Genomic DNA, 14,185 nt, shown 5'->3' with positions numbered 1-14,185 from the left:
GAAGTCCAAGCCTGTGCTTGAGATCCTTGTCCACGCCAACGGCAATGCCTCACCCGTGCAGGTTCTCAGGAAATTCCATGCACATTCTTTAGCCTCTTGGGGTCCTAAGTCTTACTGCTCTCAGGAACAAGCCCTGGAGCTGCCTGTGACTTAATGGGTGCCCCAAACCTGCTTTAACTCTCGTGGGCTGGCCTTGGCATTGTACGTGGTGTGGAGGGTAGGGGAGGGGCTTCTTCCTCTTGCATTTTAGTGAGAGCTGTTTCACCCCTTTATAGCGTGGAAATGCCCCGATTCCACGTACCTTCAATGCTGCACCCTATTGTGGGGTCCCTTTGTTCATCTGGATTCGTTTTTATGTCTCCTTGAAGAGTCCTGTATGCTTTGGTTAAGATAGATCAAGCAGCTGCTCCTTACTCTGCTGCCATCTTAACAGGAAGTCTTCCCAATGTTTTGTGATTTGATATGACATAATTTGTAACTTCTGCACATCTGCAAAGTTTTTTCTGGGGGGTTCTTTTGTGTGAAATGAGTCTTGAAATATATACAATAAACTCCATGCTCCTGGAGCCAGAGCCAGAAGCATGAGGTAAAAGATCTTCGTGTCCCATTATATCCTTATCAACTAAACTGTCCTTATTAGATTATCAGAGATGATAAAGAGATCTGGACATCAAAATATGAGAATATGAAGCTCAAATGAGATAAGACATAAAATTGTGAAGGGCTTTCCATATGTCAATTTCAATTTGTTATTATTATCATTTAACGATGGTTTTCCAATATATTGCTTCCAAAATTGTTATGGTAGCTATTATTATGACTATTGACATAATTTAGTTCAAAATCACTTAGGAAGGGCCCTTCCATTGATTGTATTGACAGACTTTTGTTGCAAACTTCTCACTTAAAAGTTGGGCACTATATTCATATCCTTATCTTGCTAAATGTCTCATTTTTCTTCTTTCTTCAAGGTTCAACTCATGTGACATCTCCTTCATGAAGCTGTCTCCATCATAACCTACTTGGAATAACTTCTAGACCCTTCCTCCATTCTTTTCTCTCATGTGAAAATTTTTAATGGGATTCAAATTTTTCATAGCCCTTTGTTCCTCTCCTTGGTATTTATCTCATTTTGCCTTATATTATAATTAGGTGGAACAATGAATAGAGTGCCAGGTGTAGAATTAAGAGGTTCTGAATTCAAATCTGACCTCAGACACTTTGTATATTTGAGACTCTGGTCTTAATCTCTGCCTCAGTTTCAGCTGTAAAAATGGGGATAATAACACTTACAGTCAATAGTTAGTATGAGGATCAGATGAGATAATATTTGTAAAGCATTTATTACAGTACCTCAGTATTATTATTATTATTATTATTATTACTTGCGTTTATGACTTCACTATTAAATGGATTGCTCCTTAAGGGGAGGGATTCAGTAAATTATCTTTATATCTTCAGCAGTAATTAAACATTCATTGATTAGTTACCTTGAGCATTAGTTACCTTGAGCAAGTCAGCACTACATATTCTCACCACCTAGAACTCTGGCAATTATATGTTTTCTCCTTCTTACTGCTACCTCTCTCCTGACTTTGTTAGTTATGTAGGAGGGGATTCCCATATTCTTGGATTTCTTAGCAAAGCCCTATATCCATCATCTTCCAAGAAAGTGTTGAACCCAGTAATCTCATTCAATGGATTGGGGAATTAATCAGATTGGTCAGAGGATCTACTAATTAAATTCTCATTATATTTCCTTTTCCTATACTATGACTTTCCTACTGTGTTGTCATTTATTTTTCAGTTGAAGAAATAGAAACTTCCTTATTGAGAATTCCTCCCATCATTCCCAGTAACAGAGCCCTCCATTAATTGAGAGTCTCGTAACTTTGGGTAAACATTTTATCCTCGTTGAGCCTCCCTGCTGTGATTAATAATGTGAAAGGAGGGGACCAGATGATCTCTAAGAGCATCCTTCCCTTACATTCTGTGTTCTTGTACTTTAAGGATCCATAATTTCATACTTGCTGCATCTGTGTAGATCATAGCCTTTTTATGGCTTAATAGATGGCCCTGATGTATTGTTTTAGCTGTAGGGAAAAAAATAATTACCACCAAGACACCAGCCTTTGGAAATGAACCAGGCTGGTGGACCCATACCTGAAGCCTGTCTGGATGAGCAGAATTTAGTAAAGCTGGCATATCCTTTATTATTGTTTTCAAAACTCCTTACTTTATATTTTAGAATCAATACCAAGTTTAGGTAAAGTAGTAAGGGCTAGGCATTTGGAGTTAAGTGATTAGTCCAGAGTCACAGAGCTAAGAAGTGTCTGAGATCAAATTTGAATCCAAGACCTCTCATCTCTAGGCCTGACTCCCTATTCATTGTGGCATGTCCTTTAATAATCCCCACGCCACAATGAAATGTTGATATTTTTTATGTCCCTGTGTTTCTATATACTAGAATATAACTGAAATTATGATAACTAAATAAGTATAATGTGAATGTTTAAGGCTGCTTTCCTTTCAAAAAGCTCAAATCACTCCATATATTCCCTCAATGACTCTTAATATAATCCTTTGAGATATGTTTTGGGTACTAGTGAGGAATAGTAATCTTATCTGTTCCATCCAGCCTCTGCAGTAATTTTTGGGATCCTAATTGCACAACAGCTACATCTACCTGGAGGACTTTCATTTCCTTTCTTTGAAAATTGCAGGTCCAGAGGGAGAATAGGAGTAGATTTTAAGGAAATAAATGTCTTGCCTCCAACTATTATGAAATCAACAAATATCAAGAATCATCAATTAGAAGGAGTTTATGATAATAAAATAAACCACGGCCAGAATATCTAGGTGTTACTGGATAGTTTGAGATGGGGTTTATTGCACATTACATTAAAATCTTTTCTCTTTATGAAATATTACTCTAAGAATTATGTACTTGTCCTAGATTGATAGTTCAACTGATGAATGTGGACTAATTTAAAAATCACTTTCATTAGAAAAAAGCAACCTAGAACACTGCAATATCCCTGAAAGTGCAAACAGAACTGGAAATAGAAGCTGGGAATGCCATGTCATCAGAGGAAACCAGGTCCTTCTGTGAGAACCAGAAGACGGAAGTATTGAGAAAGGAAAAAAAATGTTTAAGTTGAAGGCATTTGCTACCTAATGGAGCAGGCATTCCAAGAGTAGAGTGCTGGGTACATCTGCAGTGGAATATTGGAGTGGAGTGACTTGGGCCGAGCGAGATGGAAGGGTGAAAGCTGTTGTGAATAGGGAGTTTTTGAAACAGATGACAAAATCATTCATCAGCTATGCTATTGTGGGAATTCTTTTTTCAGTTGTGGATTGGACTAGATGGCTACTGGAGTCCCAGCTCTCACAATTAAAAAAATTGTATTCTGAGGCATACATTTCTGCAGACAGGAGCTCGTAATTACTGGGTTGGGGACAGTATGAAGGGCAAGGCACATGAGTCTGGAAAACAGATCACTGATTAGAGGGAAGTCTAGCTAGGAAGGTAGGCAATCAGGTTATTGGCCTCCATTCCTTCCCAAGGTCCTATCTGGTAGCAGGTAGTCATATATTTGTAAAAAGATTTAGGGTAGGTTCTGGCCTCAGAACCCTGAAAGAATGTTCACTACATTCTAGAGTGACCCAGTCATTCTTGCCTTTCTTCATAATGACATAAATGGAACCACTCACAGCCATGTTTGGGGAACTTCTCTCACATAATTGGTTTCATTTGATCGTTCTATCTCTCTGTGGATAATGGCTTGGAGCTGGGGTTGGAGTATCTTATGTCTTGAGAACTGAACCATTTCAAAGGATAATTAAGATAAATTTTGGTGAATTTTTAAGACCAACTAATAAATTTCTCTTCACCCTTTGAATATCTTTTCTTAAAAAAAAGTTCTGTCAGTAAACAATTGAGAAATGGCTCTATTTCTTTTCTCCATGTATTTTAAGAAGAGATGAAAAACACCCGTTGTCCCATTCCCATTCTTCTACTTTTCTCTTTTTAACTCCCATTCTCCCTCTCCCTCTCCTTCCATCTCCCGGTTTCCTTCCCTCCCTCCTTCCCTCTCTCTTTTTCTCTCTCCTCATTCCATATCTTTTGTCTTAGTATCAGTTCTAAGACAGAATAATGGCCAGGGCTAGGCAATCTGGGCTAAATGACACAATCAGGCCACATAATTAGGAAGTATCTGAGGTCAAATTTGAACCCAGGTTCTTCCAACTCCAGGTCTAGCACTCAATTCATTGTACTACCTACATGTTCTGCCATGCTCTCTTGAAATTGAGTTTACATTGAACTTCAGAGGAAAATATTGTCCTTTAGTTGGTTGTATATGAAGCTTGTAGCTCCATCCCTTCTTTATGTGGATTGGGTGAAGAGAATCTGTTATCAGAAGGATACCAGGAAGGAGATCTTGTGCCTGCTTTAAATTTGGTGTCAGAGCTAAGGGATCACATGGAGAATCAATGTGTAGACTGAATCTACCTCACCAAGTAACTATCTAGAGCTTCCATCTAAGCCAACAATTCTTTAAAAAGTGTCTTTTTTTTTTTTAAAAGAAACTGCTCTTTAGGGGCAGCCAGGTGGCTTAGTGAATTGAGAGTCAGGACTAGAGGCAGGAGGTCATAGCTTTAAATCCAGTCTCAGACACTTCCTAGCTGTGTAACCCTGGGCGAGTCAATTAAATACCCTTGCCTAGCCCTTACTACGCTACTGCCTTGGAACCAGTAAGTATTGGTTAGTATTGATTTTAATATGGATGAAAAGGGTTAAAAAAAAAAGATCGCTTTTTGGTGATCTGGTGAACCTGAAGGAACCTTTCTAAGGATATTTTTAAATGTATAAAATCCATAAGATTTCAAGAAAACCAATTAAACTTAAATTTAGTTATCAAAATTTTGACAAAAGGACCTTAGGTTAAGAATGACTACTTCTAAGTATTTCTGAGAAATTGGTTATAACGCACTGTCTCCAAGAACTTGGTTCTCTATTTGACTTGGTTTAGCCTTCGGATAACTAGTTTTAATGTCAGAAAGACATTGGTCCAAGATTTTTTTCTTTGACATATCTTGACTATGTGGCCATGGGCAAGTCACTTAACACCTTACTGGCCCATAAGACTCTATATGGCCATTGGGTTTTAAATCTAGGCTTAGAAGGGATTGGAAGGGGCCATCAAATCCCAATCCCTAATCTGAAAGATGATGGAATGAGGCTCAGGGACTTAAGTGATCTGTCCAAGGTTTAATAGTTAGGAACATGTGAGATGGATTGGAACCCAGATCTGGTGACTTCAGATTGGGAGGATAGGTGGGACATGTTCTGCCATATTGTATTACCGAGCAGATACCAGCCTACAAGGAGCTTCCTCATTTGAATTTCCTTATATTAATGATATCATAAGTCTAATATTAAAAAAAATAGCTAGATAACCAAAACACATTCTCCCAAGCCAATTTTCTGATTTTCTCAGTTAAACATATTACTTTTGTTACACTGTTCTTCCTGAGAAGGATTTTTAACTTGAACTCATGTAAAACATTTATCTTATATATATTTGTTTGTTTGTTCACATATATATGTGAAACTAATCAAGCAGCTGCTCATTTATTTCCTGGCTCGGTGGCTTTTGTCAGCATTGGGAAACAATAGTAATATTCTCATGATGCTTGTCCAGAAAAAGTTGGAAATACTACAGTCTATTTCAGTACCTGGCTTTTTGGCAGGAGCCTGGAGTTTGTCCCCGTCATGCGGAGGTCTGGTGGTCTTCTGTTGAAACACTGAAAAACACAGAATCCATTACTCAATGAGCCCAAACATCGCCATCCCATTGTGCAGCTAGATTGCTGTACATCATTTTCTCTAATGACAATTCCTGATGTATTTTTTATCTGAGTAGGACGACTATTAAGTTTTCAATTTTGTCATTTGTGCCCCTGATTACTCATGTCAGATATTTCTTTCTTTTTCTAGAACAATATCTTCCTGGTACCCAGCCTCATTGACTTACTGAAATAAAGATATTTTATTTTGCTAACAGGTAAAGAAAACCTCAGACCCTTAAAACATGTTAAATACTACACTTAGGTAATATTACAAATTTGCATGAAATGACTCATACTTCCTTTTCTGTGCTCAGCAAGCCTGAAGATTGTTTTTCCTTAAGCAGGCGAAGTAAAGGATGCATTTCATAGATGGAACAATTGAAATAATCATTAAATATTTTTAGGGTTTTAACTTTGTTTTTATTTAAGAACTTAATCATCAATACATATAAACACTTCAATATTTGAAGAATGAGAAAATGTATAAGAAACTCTGAGCATCATGAAGGAAAAGTTCTAATTAGGTGATGGATTGGAAAGATAGAAATGCCAAAAAGGAGCATTAAAAATAAAAAGGGCACAAAAGAAAAATTATGGTAGGAAAGGAAACACAAACGGAATCTTACTTGATGTTTCATAATGCTAAGTTGATGTTCAGAACAATCTGGGTGTGTGGGTGAGTGGGTGGGAACACCCAGACATGTGATTTCACAGAATCACTGAAGATGAGAGTTGGAAGGTTCTCTAGCAGTCAGCTAGACCCACCCAAAAGGGAAAAAAAAAGGAATTCCCACTCCTATTCCTATTCTACTTTCTGGAGACAAAAAGAACACATCAACTCTATTTTCCACCTGACAATCTTTCAAATCCTTGAAGGCAGCTCATGTCAGCCTTCTCCATGTGTCTCCAACTCCTCTATTGCATAAATATAGAAAAGTCCTTCAATGTGGAAGTTTGCATTCAAATTATTTTTAAGCTGTTAGGGTTGTATGATGAAAAAAGTGTGTAGACAATCAGTGTAGGGAATTCTTGCTATAGATATCCCCTCTATCAATGAGGGCCAGAATCAAGAGTTGCGTGGGGTCCAGAGAGATTATCCAATTGGACCATGGATATAGAATCAGTATAGATCAACAGTAGGACTTGATCCCATGTTTTCTTGATTCAGAGGAGAGCTCTCTATTCATGAGGCCACATTGTCTTGACTACAATAAATACCTCCAAGTCTTCAAAATGCTTTGTTCTCATGAGCTATTTCTCACATCAGACCTACAAGTTAGGAAAAGGTACTCCTTCTCATCTCCTTTGATGGATGGAGAAAGACAGCTTTCTCCGCTGTCTGCTAAACACCCATAGAGTTTTGTAAAGGTTCTACCTTTGGGGATTTGCATTCACCAATTCATTTATGTATGCTCCAATATTCCTTGTCCCAACTTCTACTCCCACTAATTAGTTGGGTTCCCCAGAGCTTGGTTACAAATCTTCCCTTCAGCATTCAAAGAGTACCTTTGAGGGGTCAGGAACATTTTCTAATTCCAGTGGCTTGAGGTCCAACTGGTATTCTTCTCCTTGGAGATTATGTTGAGAACCATTTAGACGGCCAATTTTAAGTGGTTATTTTGGAAAACGCATGTAGGAAGCACAGTTGGCACAGAATATCAGTCCTAAATGTGACATATTTTCCTTAAAATATACAGTTGGGAGAAAATTGGGTTCATGTGGCAAAGGGACTTCTGCCTTTCAGAAGTCCTTCTAGACCTATTTTGGGGAAACTTTAAGCATGGTGAATCTCTGTCCCTGTCCTTGACTCTTTTTTTTTTTTAATTTTTTTTAACCCTTAACTTCTGTGTATTGGTTCCTTGGTGGAAGAGTGATGAGGGTGGGCAATGGGGTCAAGTGACTTGCCCATGGTCACACAGCTGGGAAGTGTCTGAGGCCAGATTTGAACCTAGGACCTTTCGTCTCTAGGCCTGACTCTCAATCCACTGAGCTACCCAGCTGCCCCCTTGACTCTTTATTCACACACTATCATTTGATTTCTAATTGATCCTAGGACATGATTTAGGATACCAATGGGAATCTGCCAGACCCTAAGAAGGTGAATCCTTCAGTCAAAAGTGTTGGGGAGAAGGGGACCCAGCCAGGGCTAAAGTTGACTTCTTTTTCTCCACCCCCAAATGGCTTTTCCTCAGGAATAGGCTATAAAGCTATACTTTAATTTCTGGAAAAACCTCCCATTCTAGGTAATTAGGTCTTACACAGAACCCATATAACAAAATACTGCAGTTAATTGGAACAGATCTCTTGTCTGACGTGCTATCACTTCATCAAATGGACAGTGTTTTCAGGGATGAATAGTACTTCTGGTGTAAGGGCTCACCAAGCCCATTTTGGGGCTGCTTACCTGCCATTCAGCTCCCTAAATTTATGATCTTATATGCTTAGCATAAGTACCAGAAGGGCAGCATAATGCAGATGACAAAGGTGAAGCCTTAAAATCAGGAAGACCTGAGTACAAGTACTACCTCTGAGACACTAACTCTGTGACTCTAAGCAAGTCATTCAACCTCTCAGCACCCCAGACAATTATTTAAGATTTTAACTTACAGATTAGTTACTGACCTACATCACTGGAGTGAGGCTTCATGTTTGGAGTTCTCTATGCCAGTGAAATTATTAGTCTGGACAAAACCAAGAGTATATGAGTCATATTCTAAATAACAATAGAAGATGTATTGAATACTGGTGATAAGAAAATGTGGGAAAGGGAGAGTATGTTAAATACACAGTTTTGTAAAGTAGGAACAATTAATGTAATTTAAAATATGAAATTTATAAGGACAATTCTGTGTATATATAGTGAAACTTATTAGTGGAAAATGCTTGATGCCTCACATTGATATTTGGAAACAGGGCCAAAGATAATTTTCTCACCAACTGATAGGTGTTTATGGAGCTTAATATTTTGTTAGAAGGATATACAATCTATGGTTCTACTGCCTAATGAATTATTTGGAGAATAGGAGAAGTTGTAAAAAGGGATTTCTATTTTTTTGGTCTACTTCAAAAAATAAAAAATATATACTTTTAATATTTTAATAACATATTGGATCTTTATTCTTTGCCAACATTGTTAAGATAATGACTGGGAGTGCTGGGTATTAAAAAACATCTGACTTTATCAATTTGGGAAATAACATGAATCCAAAGTAGAGACTTAGTCAATAGAGCCTCTAATTGAAAAGTATAGTAATTGATAAGTTTGGAAAATTCTGCTGAGTTTTGCAACCACTAATTAATCAGAAATGGATTTGGTCTTCTGTCTGTTCAGAGTCAATTTGTTAAAACCACTTTGCACCCTGAATTTTGCTGAATCATTTCCATTTGACATCAAATACTCGGCATGAGCAAGTGATGAACTCCTCCAGTTTATAGAAAGAATGGAAACATGCATATGTGGTGATGCTGAGATCTGCTGGCAGTGGCGTGGCAGCTTGGAGCACACTCTTATCAGGGAAAAGTGGGATTTGTGAAAAATGTTGTGAATGAATTCATCTTGCTGCCTGAAGTGTTGATGTGTGTGCACACATATCCTGTGACACAATATACAGTTGTCAGTAATAATTCATGGCTTACCACAGGGTTATTGATGTGGCTTGGTTTGGAATGGAGGCAGGTACTTCCAGGCTAAAATTCTATTGCTCTAACTTGAATGTTTGAGTCTCATGTTGCAAATGATTTTGACAGACTAGAAGACTGGATGGAAAGCCGGTATGATGAAATGCATTTTTTAGTTCTTAAAACCCTTACCTTTAGTGCTAGAATTGATGCTAAGTAACAGTTCAAAGGCAGAAGAGTAGTAAGGGCTAGGTAATTGGGGTTAAGTGACTTGCCCAGGGTCACACAGCATTTATTGATTTTTAGAAGTTTTATTTTTTATTTTTACTTTCATGTCATTTCCCTTTAACCTCCCACCTTGTGCTGAGCACTCCTGTATTTTTTTAAAAAGTGAAACATTAAAGTAAAACCAATAGACAAGTGACTACACCTGACAGACTAGGCTATATTCTACACCTGAGGCCCTAAAAACCCCTTAACTGAGAAGAAGGAAGTGTGTTTCATCATTTCTTTGAAACTGAGATTCGGTTAGTGTCATTGATTTAACATCTACATTTTAAGTAGTTTTTGTTTACATTGTTTAAGTAATTGATTTATTTTCTTTTTTTGCTCATATTCTCTCGATCAATTCATACGAGTATCCTCATGTTTCTTGAAATTCTCCATTTTCAGCCATTCCAATGGTGCGATAAGATTCCATTATACTCGTATGCTGAACAGCTAGGTGGTGCAGTAGATAGAGTGAAGTCAGGAATACTCATCTTTCTGAGTTCATAACTGACCTCAGACACTTACTAGCTATGTGATTCTGGGCAAGTCATACATCCTTGTGTGCCTCAGTTTTCTCATCTGCAGAATGAACTGGAGAAGGAAAAGGCCAACCACTCCAGTATCTCTGCCAAGAAGACCCCAAATGCAGTCATGATGAGTTGGGCACAACTGAAAAAACCGAACAACAAAAAAGTATACCACAGTTTGTTCTAGTTTTTTTCTTTTCATTATTTTAAAAATATTTTAATAAATATATTGGATTAATGGGACTTCTTCCTCTATCTCTCTGATCTTTTTGGTCTATGTGGCCAGCATTGATTTCACTGAGGGAAAGAGTTTTCTACAATTCGGTGAATTTTCTTGAAACAATTCTAAGTGGTTTTCCAGACAATTGAAACAACAGCTATAATAACAGAGTATTAATGTGCCTCTCTTCTCATATACTTTCCCACAATGACCATTTCTGTCTTCGTCACTTGAATGAAGAATATGAATTCGAACTTCTGATTTTGCTTTTTATTAACATTGATTCTCTTAGTGACTAAGCCTTATTTCATATGGCTGTTGATAGCTGGTATTTATTTGTTTGAAAATTTCCCCTTATACCCTATACACTTAAATATTTTTGTCAACTCTCTTTTTCTTAGATATTGGACTCTTGTCAGAGAAATGAAATTTAAAAGAGAAAAATGCTTAGTCCTGTAAAGAACAGACATATACTTAGGCACAAGACAAGGGAGATATGGCTACATAATAGCCTGTCAGAAGGAAAAAAGAGAGATAGAGAGATTTTAGTGAATTATAAGACAAAGCAGGGACATGAAGAAAACAAATGTGATCTTGGGCTATAAAATGTCACATGAAATAAGGAATAGAGTGGCAATGGGTCACTGATTTATGGCTAGAACATATTTGGGCTAAGGCATTCAGTTATGTGCACTACTTTTTAGGAAAGATACTGACTAGCTGGAACGTGTCTAGAGGAAGGCGCCCAGAATGGTCAGAGTTCATGACGCAGGAGTATTGAGTAAAGGAATGAAATGAAATCTTCAGTCAAAAGAAGGCTTAGCTTTTAGACAGGATAGCTGTCTTCAAGAACCTGAAGGGCTATCATGTAGAATTGGGGTGTCAAACATATGGAGAGCAGGTCACATATGGTCCACACTGTAATTGAGAAATATTTAAAAAATAAAGAAAACTACAATAAAAATCAATAATAGTAATATATGGTCTTCTAAGTCAATATGTGGCCAGTAGGGATCCTTAAATATGGTTTAGTGGTCCCTGTTTCTATTTGAGTTTGTTACCACTGGTGTGGAAGAAGGATTAGACTTTTTTTGTTTTTGTTTTTGTTTTTGTCTTGGCTTGAGAGGGAAGAACAAAGAAGGATCATGGGTAAAAGTTGCAAAGAAGCAAATTTAAGCCTGAAGTTAAAAACAAACAAACAAACAAAAAACAACAAAAAAACTTTCTAACAATTAGAATCCAGAAGTAGAATAGGAGATTGTGAGTGGGTTCATCCTCATTGAAAATCCAATGAATATCATGCAATATTTTTTCAAAATTTGAGTTGGAATTTCTAAGAGGTTCCCTCTCACTTCTATGACTGTAAGCATGGTGACTAGTCCCCTGTGTTTAGTGGTGAAATAGATGGAGCAATGGACTTTCAATCAAGAAATTCTGAGTCCAAATCTTACCTCAGACATATGCTAGGTATGTGTTCTGGGGCAAGTCACTTAATCTCTGTCTACCTCAGTTTCCTGATCTGTAAAATGGAGATAATATTTACCTTCTAGAGTATTTTTGAAGATTAAATTAGATGACTATAAAACAATTTTCAAACCTTAAAAGTACTATGTAAATATAGTAATGATACTGATGGTGCTGATGCACTGATTTATAACAAAAATGGTAGCCAATTGCTAACATATTAAGTAGAGTCTTTCTTTTTTAGACCCTGACTTTCCATCTTAGAGTCAGTATTGTGTATTAGTTTGAAGGCAGAAGAACAATAAGGGCTAGGCAAGGAGAGGTAAGCAACTTGCCCCAGGTCACACAACTAGGAAGTATCTGAGATCAGATTTGAACCTAGGACCTCCCATCCCTAGCTACCCAGTTGCTCCCAAGCACAATCTTCTAATCTATCCAGAATATAGGATATGTTATTGTATGGAAGACATGCATTGATAGAGATTTATTTCAACTTATTTCCAGAAAGAATAAAGCTTACAATTATATGTTTCCCATGGAAGTCTTGGAACCTTTTTGGCCATCTACTGTCACATTCAATTCATAGAGGAGCATATTGTCTAGGTACTCATTGAGGCATTTCTGGAAGGAAAAACTTACAACATTCCATTTCTAATCAATTTTAGGACAGTTTTAATCATTAAAGAAAACCCTTTAATTGACTTGAAACATACCTCCTTATAATATCTATCCATTGGTCCTAGTTTTATCCTCTGGAACTACATAGAATAAATCTGACCCCATCCTCTGGCAGTCCTTCAGATATCTTTAGACACTGATCATCTTTTCCTTGAGACTTTTTTTTCAGGCTAATCATTCATAGAGACTTCAAATAATTTCTTCTTGGACATGGTTTTCAGATTTTTTATCATCTTTGCCTCTTGTCCTCTGATTTTGCTTGTCTGTCCATCTATCGGTTAAATTGTGGAGCTCACACTTAACACCAGATGTATTTTCACCAGTTGTAATATTTTTCTAGTTGTAGTTTAAGATTGCATTCGCTATTTTTGTTAGTCACACAACACTGTTGACTTATACTGAGTCAAATGACAAAAAAAGAAACAAAAACAAAAAAATCTTCCTATATCTTTTTCTTTATCACTAGCATTCTCCCTTTCCTTACTATCATTATAATGCATATTTATATAATGTTTTGAGATTTGCAATGCAATTTTCCTTATAATTCTGTTGAAGAATTCTTCCCCCATAAAAAATTGCTTATTAGGAAAATGTGGCTATGGGAGATTAAATGCTTTCCCATGGTAATATAGTGTGTTTTTTTTAAACCCTTATCTTCTGTGTTAGAATCGATATTAAATATCTGTTCTACAATACAATACTGTGTATTGGTTTGAAGGCAGAAGAACAGTAAAGGCTAGACAATTGGACTTAAGTGACCTGCCCAGGGTTACATAGCTAGGAAGTGGTGAGGTCAAATTTGAACCCAGGACCTTCCATCTCTAGGCCTGGCTCTCTGTCTACCAAGCTACTTAGCTGCCTCTGATAATGTACAGTTGATTTTTTAGAAGCTAAATGTAAGATGTTATTCTAATACCATTTGATGATTTCTTTCATTGAAAGGGAATCTAATCATCTAATAAAGGAAGAAGCTTTTAGTTAATTGACTTTGTTTATAATAAAGAGAAGAATAATTCAGAAAATGGCTAAGTATTCTCTCCTTCCTATAGGAATTAGCAGATATTCTCACCACTAACATTGGAAAATATACTAATCCTTTATTCCAAAAATAAAAAAAACCCTCATCTATCTATATATCCACGTATTTATATAATATATATGTGGGTTTATAGAGATTTTCATTTCACAATTTCTACATGGAATAGGCAGGGACAGATATCAAATCCAAAGTGTGGGTAGGGGAATTAAATCACAGAAAGTCTATGGCTTGTTCAAAATATATGTGTACATAATATGTAAAATTCAACATTTTAAAGTGACAAACAATAAAACATTAAAAAAAGAGTGTATCTGAAAACATTAACTCTAATAAATTCACTTTAATAGACTAATATAAAATTTTTTTCCATGTCCCTTTTGGGTATCTTTTTCATCCCGCTCTATTTTATTTTATTTGAGACTCACTCATCCCATCTTGCCAGTTCACCTTTTCTTACCCCTCCTCCTGGGAACTCACCACACTGGTGTGGGACTTGGTGTAGACACTTGATTAACA

General features: G+C 36.8%; 1 protein-coding gene across 1 annotated transcript in view; it reads right to left on the bottom strand.

Annotated features, from left to right (window-relative positions):
- Positions 1-14,185, bottom strand: part of BANK1 (B cell scaffold protein with ankyrin repeats 1) — a 485,106-nt gene that overhangs the window by 31,284 nt on the left and 439,637 nt on the right. The window contains exon 10 of the mRNA XM_044681628.1: positions 5,740-5,808. Within this exon, the coding sequence (XP_044537563.1) occupies positions 5,740-5,808 (69 nt within the window). The remainder of the gene's footprint in view (positions 1-5,739; positions 5,809-14,185) is intronic.

This window comes from Gracilinanus agilis, chromosome 6 (genome assembly GCF_016433145.1).
Source record: "Gracilinanus agilis isolate LMUSP501 chromosome 6, AgileGrace, whole genome shotgun sequence".
In the NCBI taxonomy this organism is placed as follows: domain Eukaryota; kingdom Metazoa; phylum Chordata; class Mammalia; order Didelphimorphia; family Didelphidae; genus Gracilinanus; species Gracilinanus agilis.
Note: the sequence above shows the minus strand (reverse complement) of the source record. Positions and strands in the feature narration are given on the sequence as shown.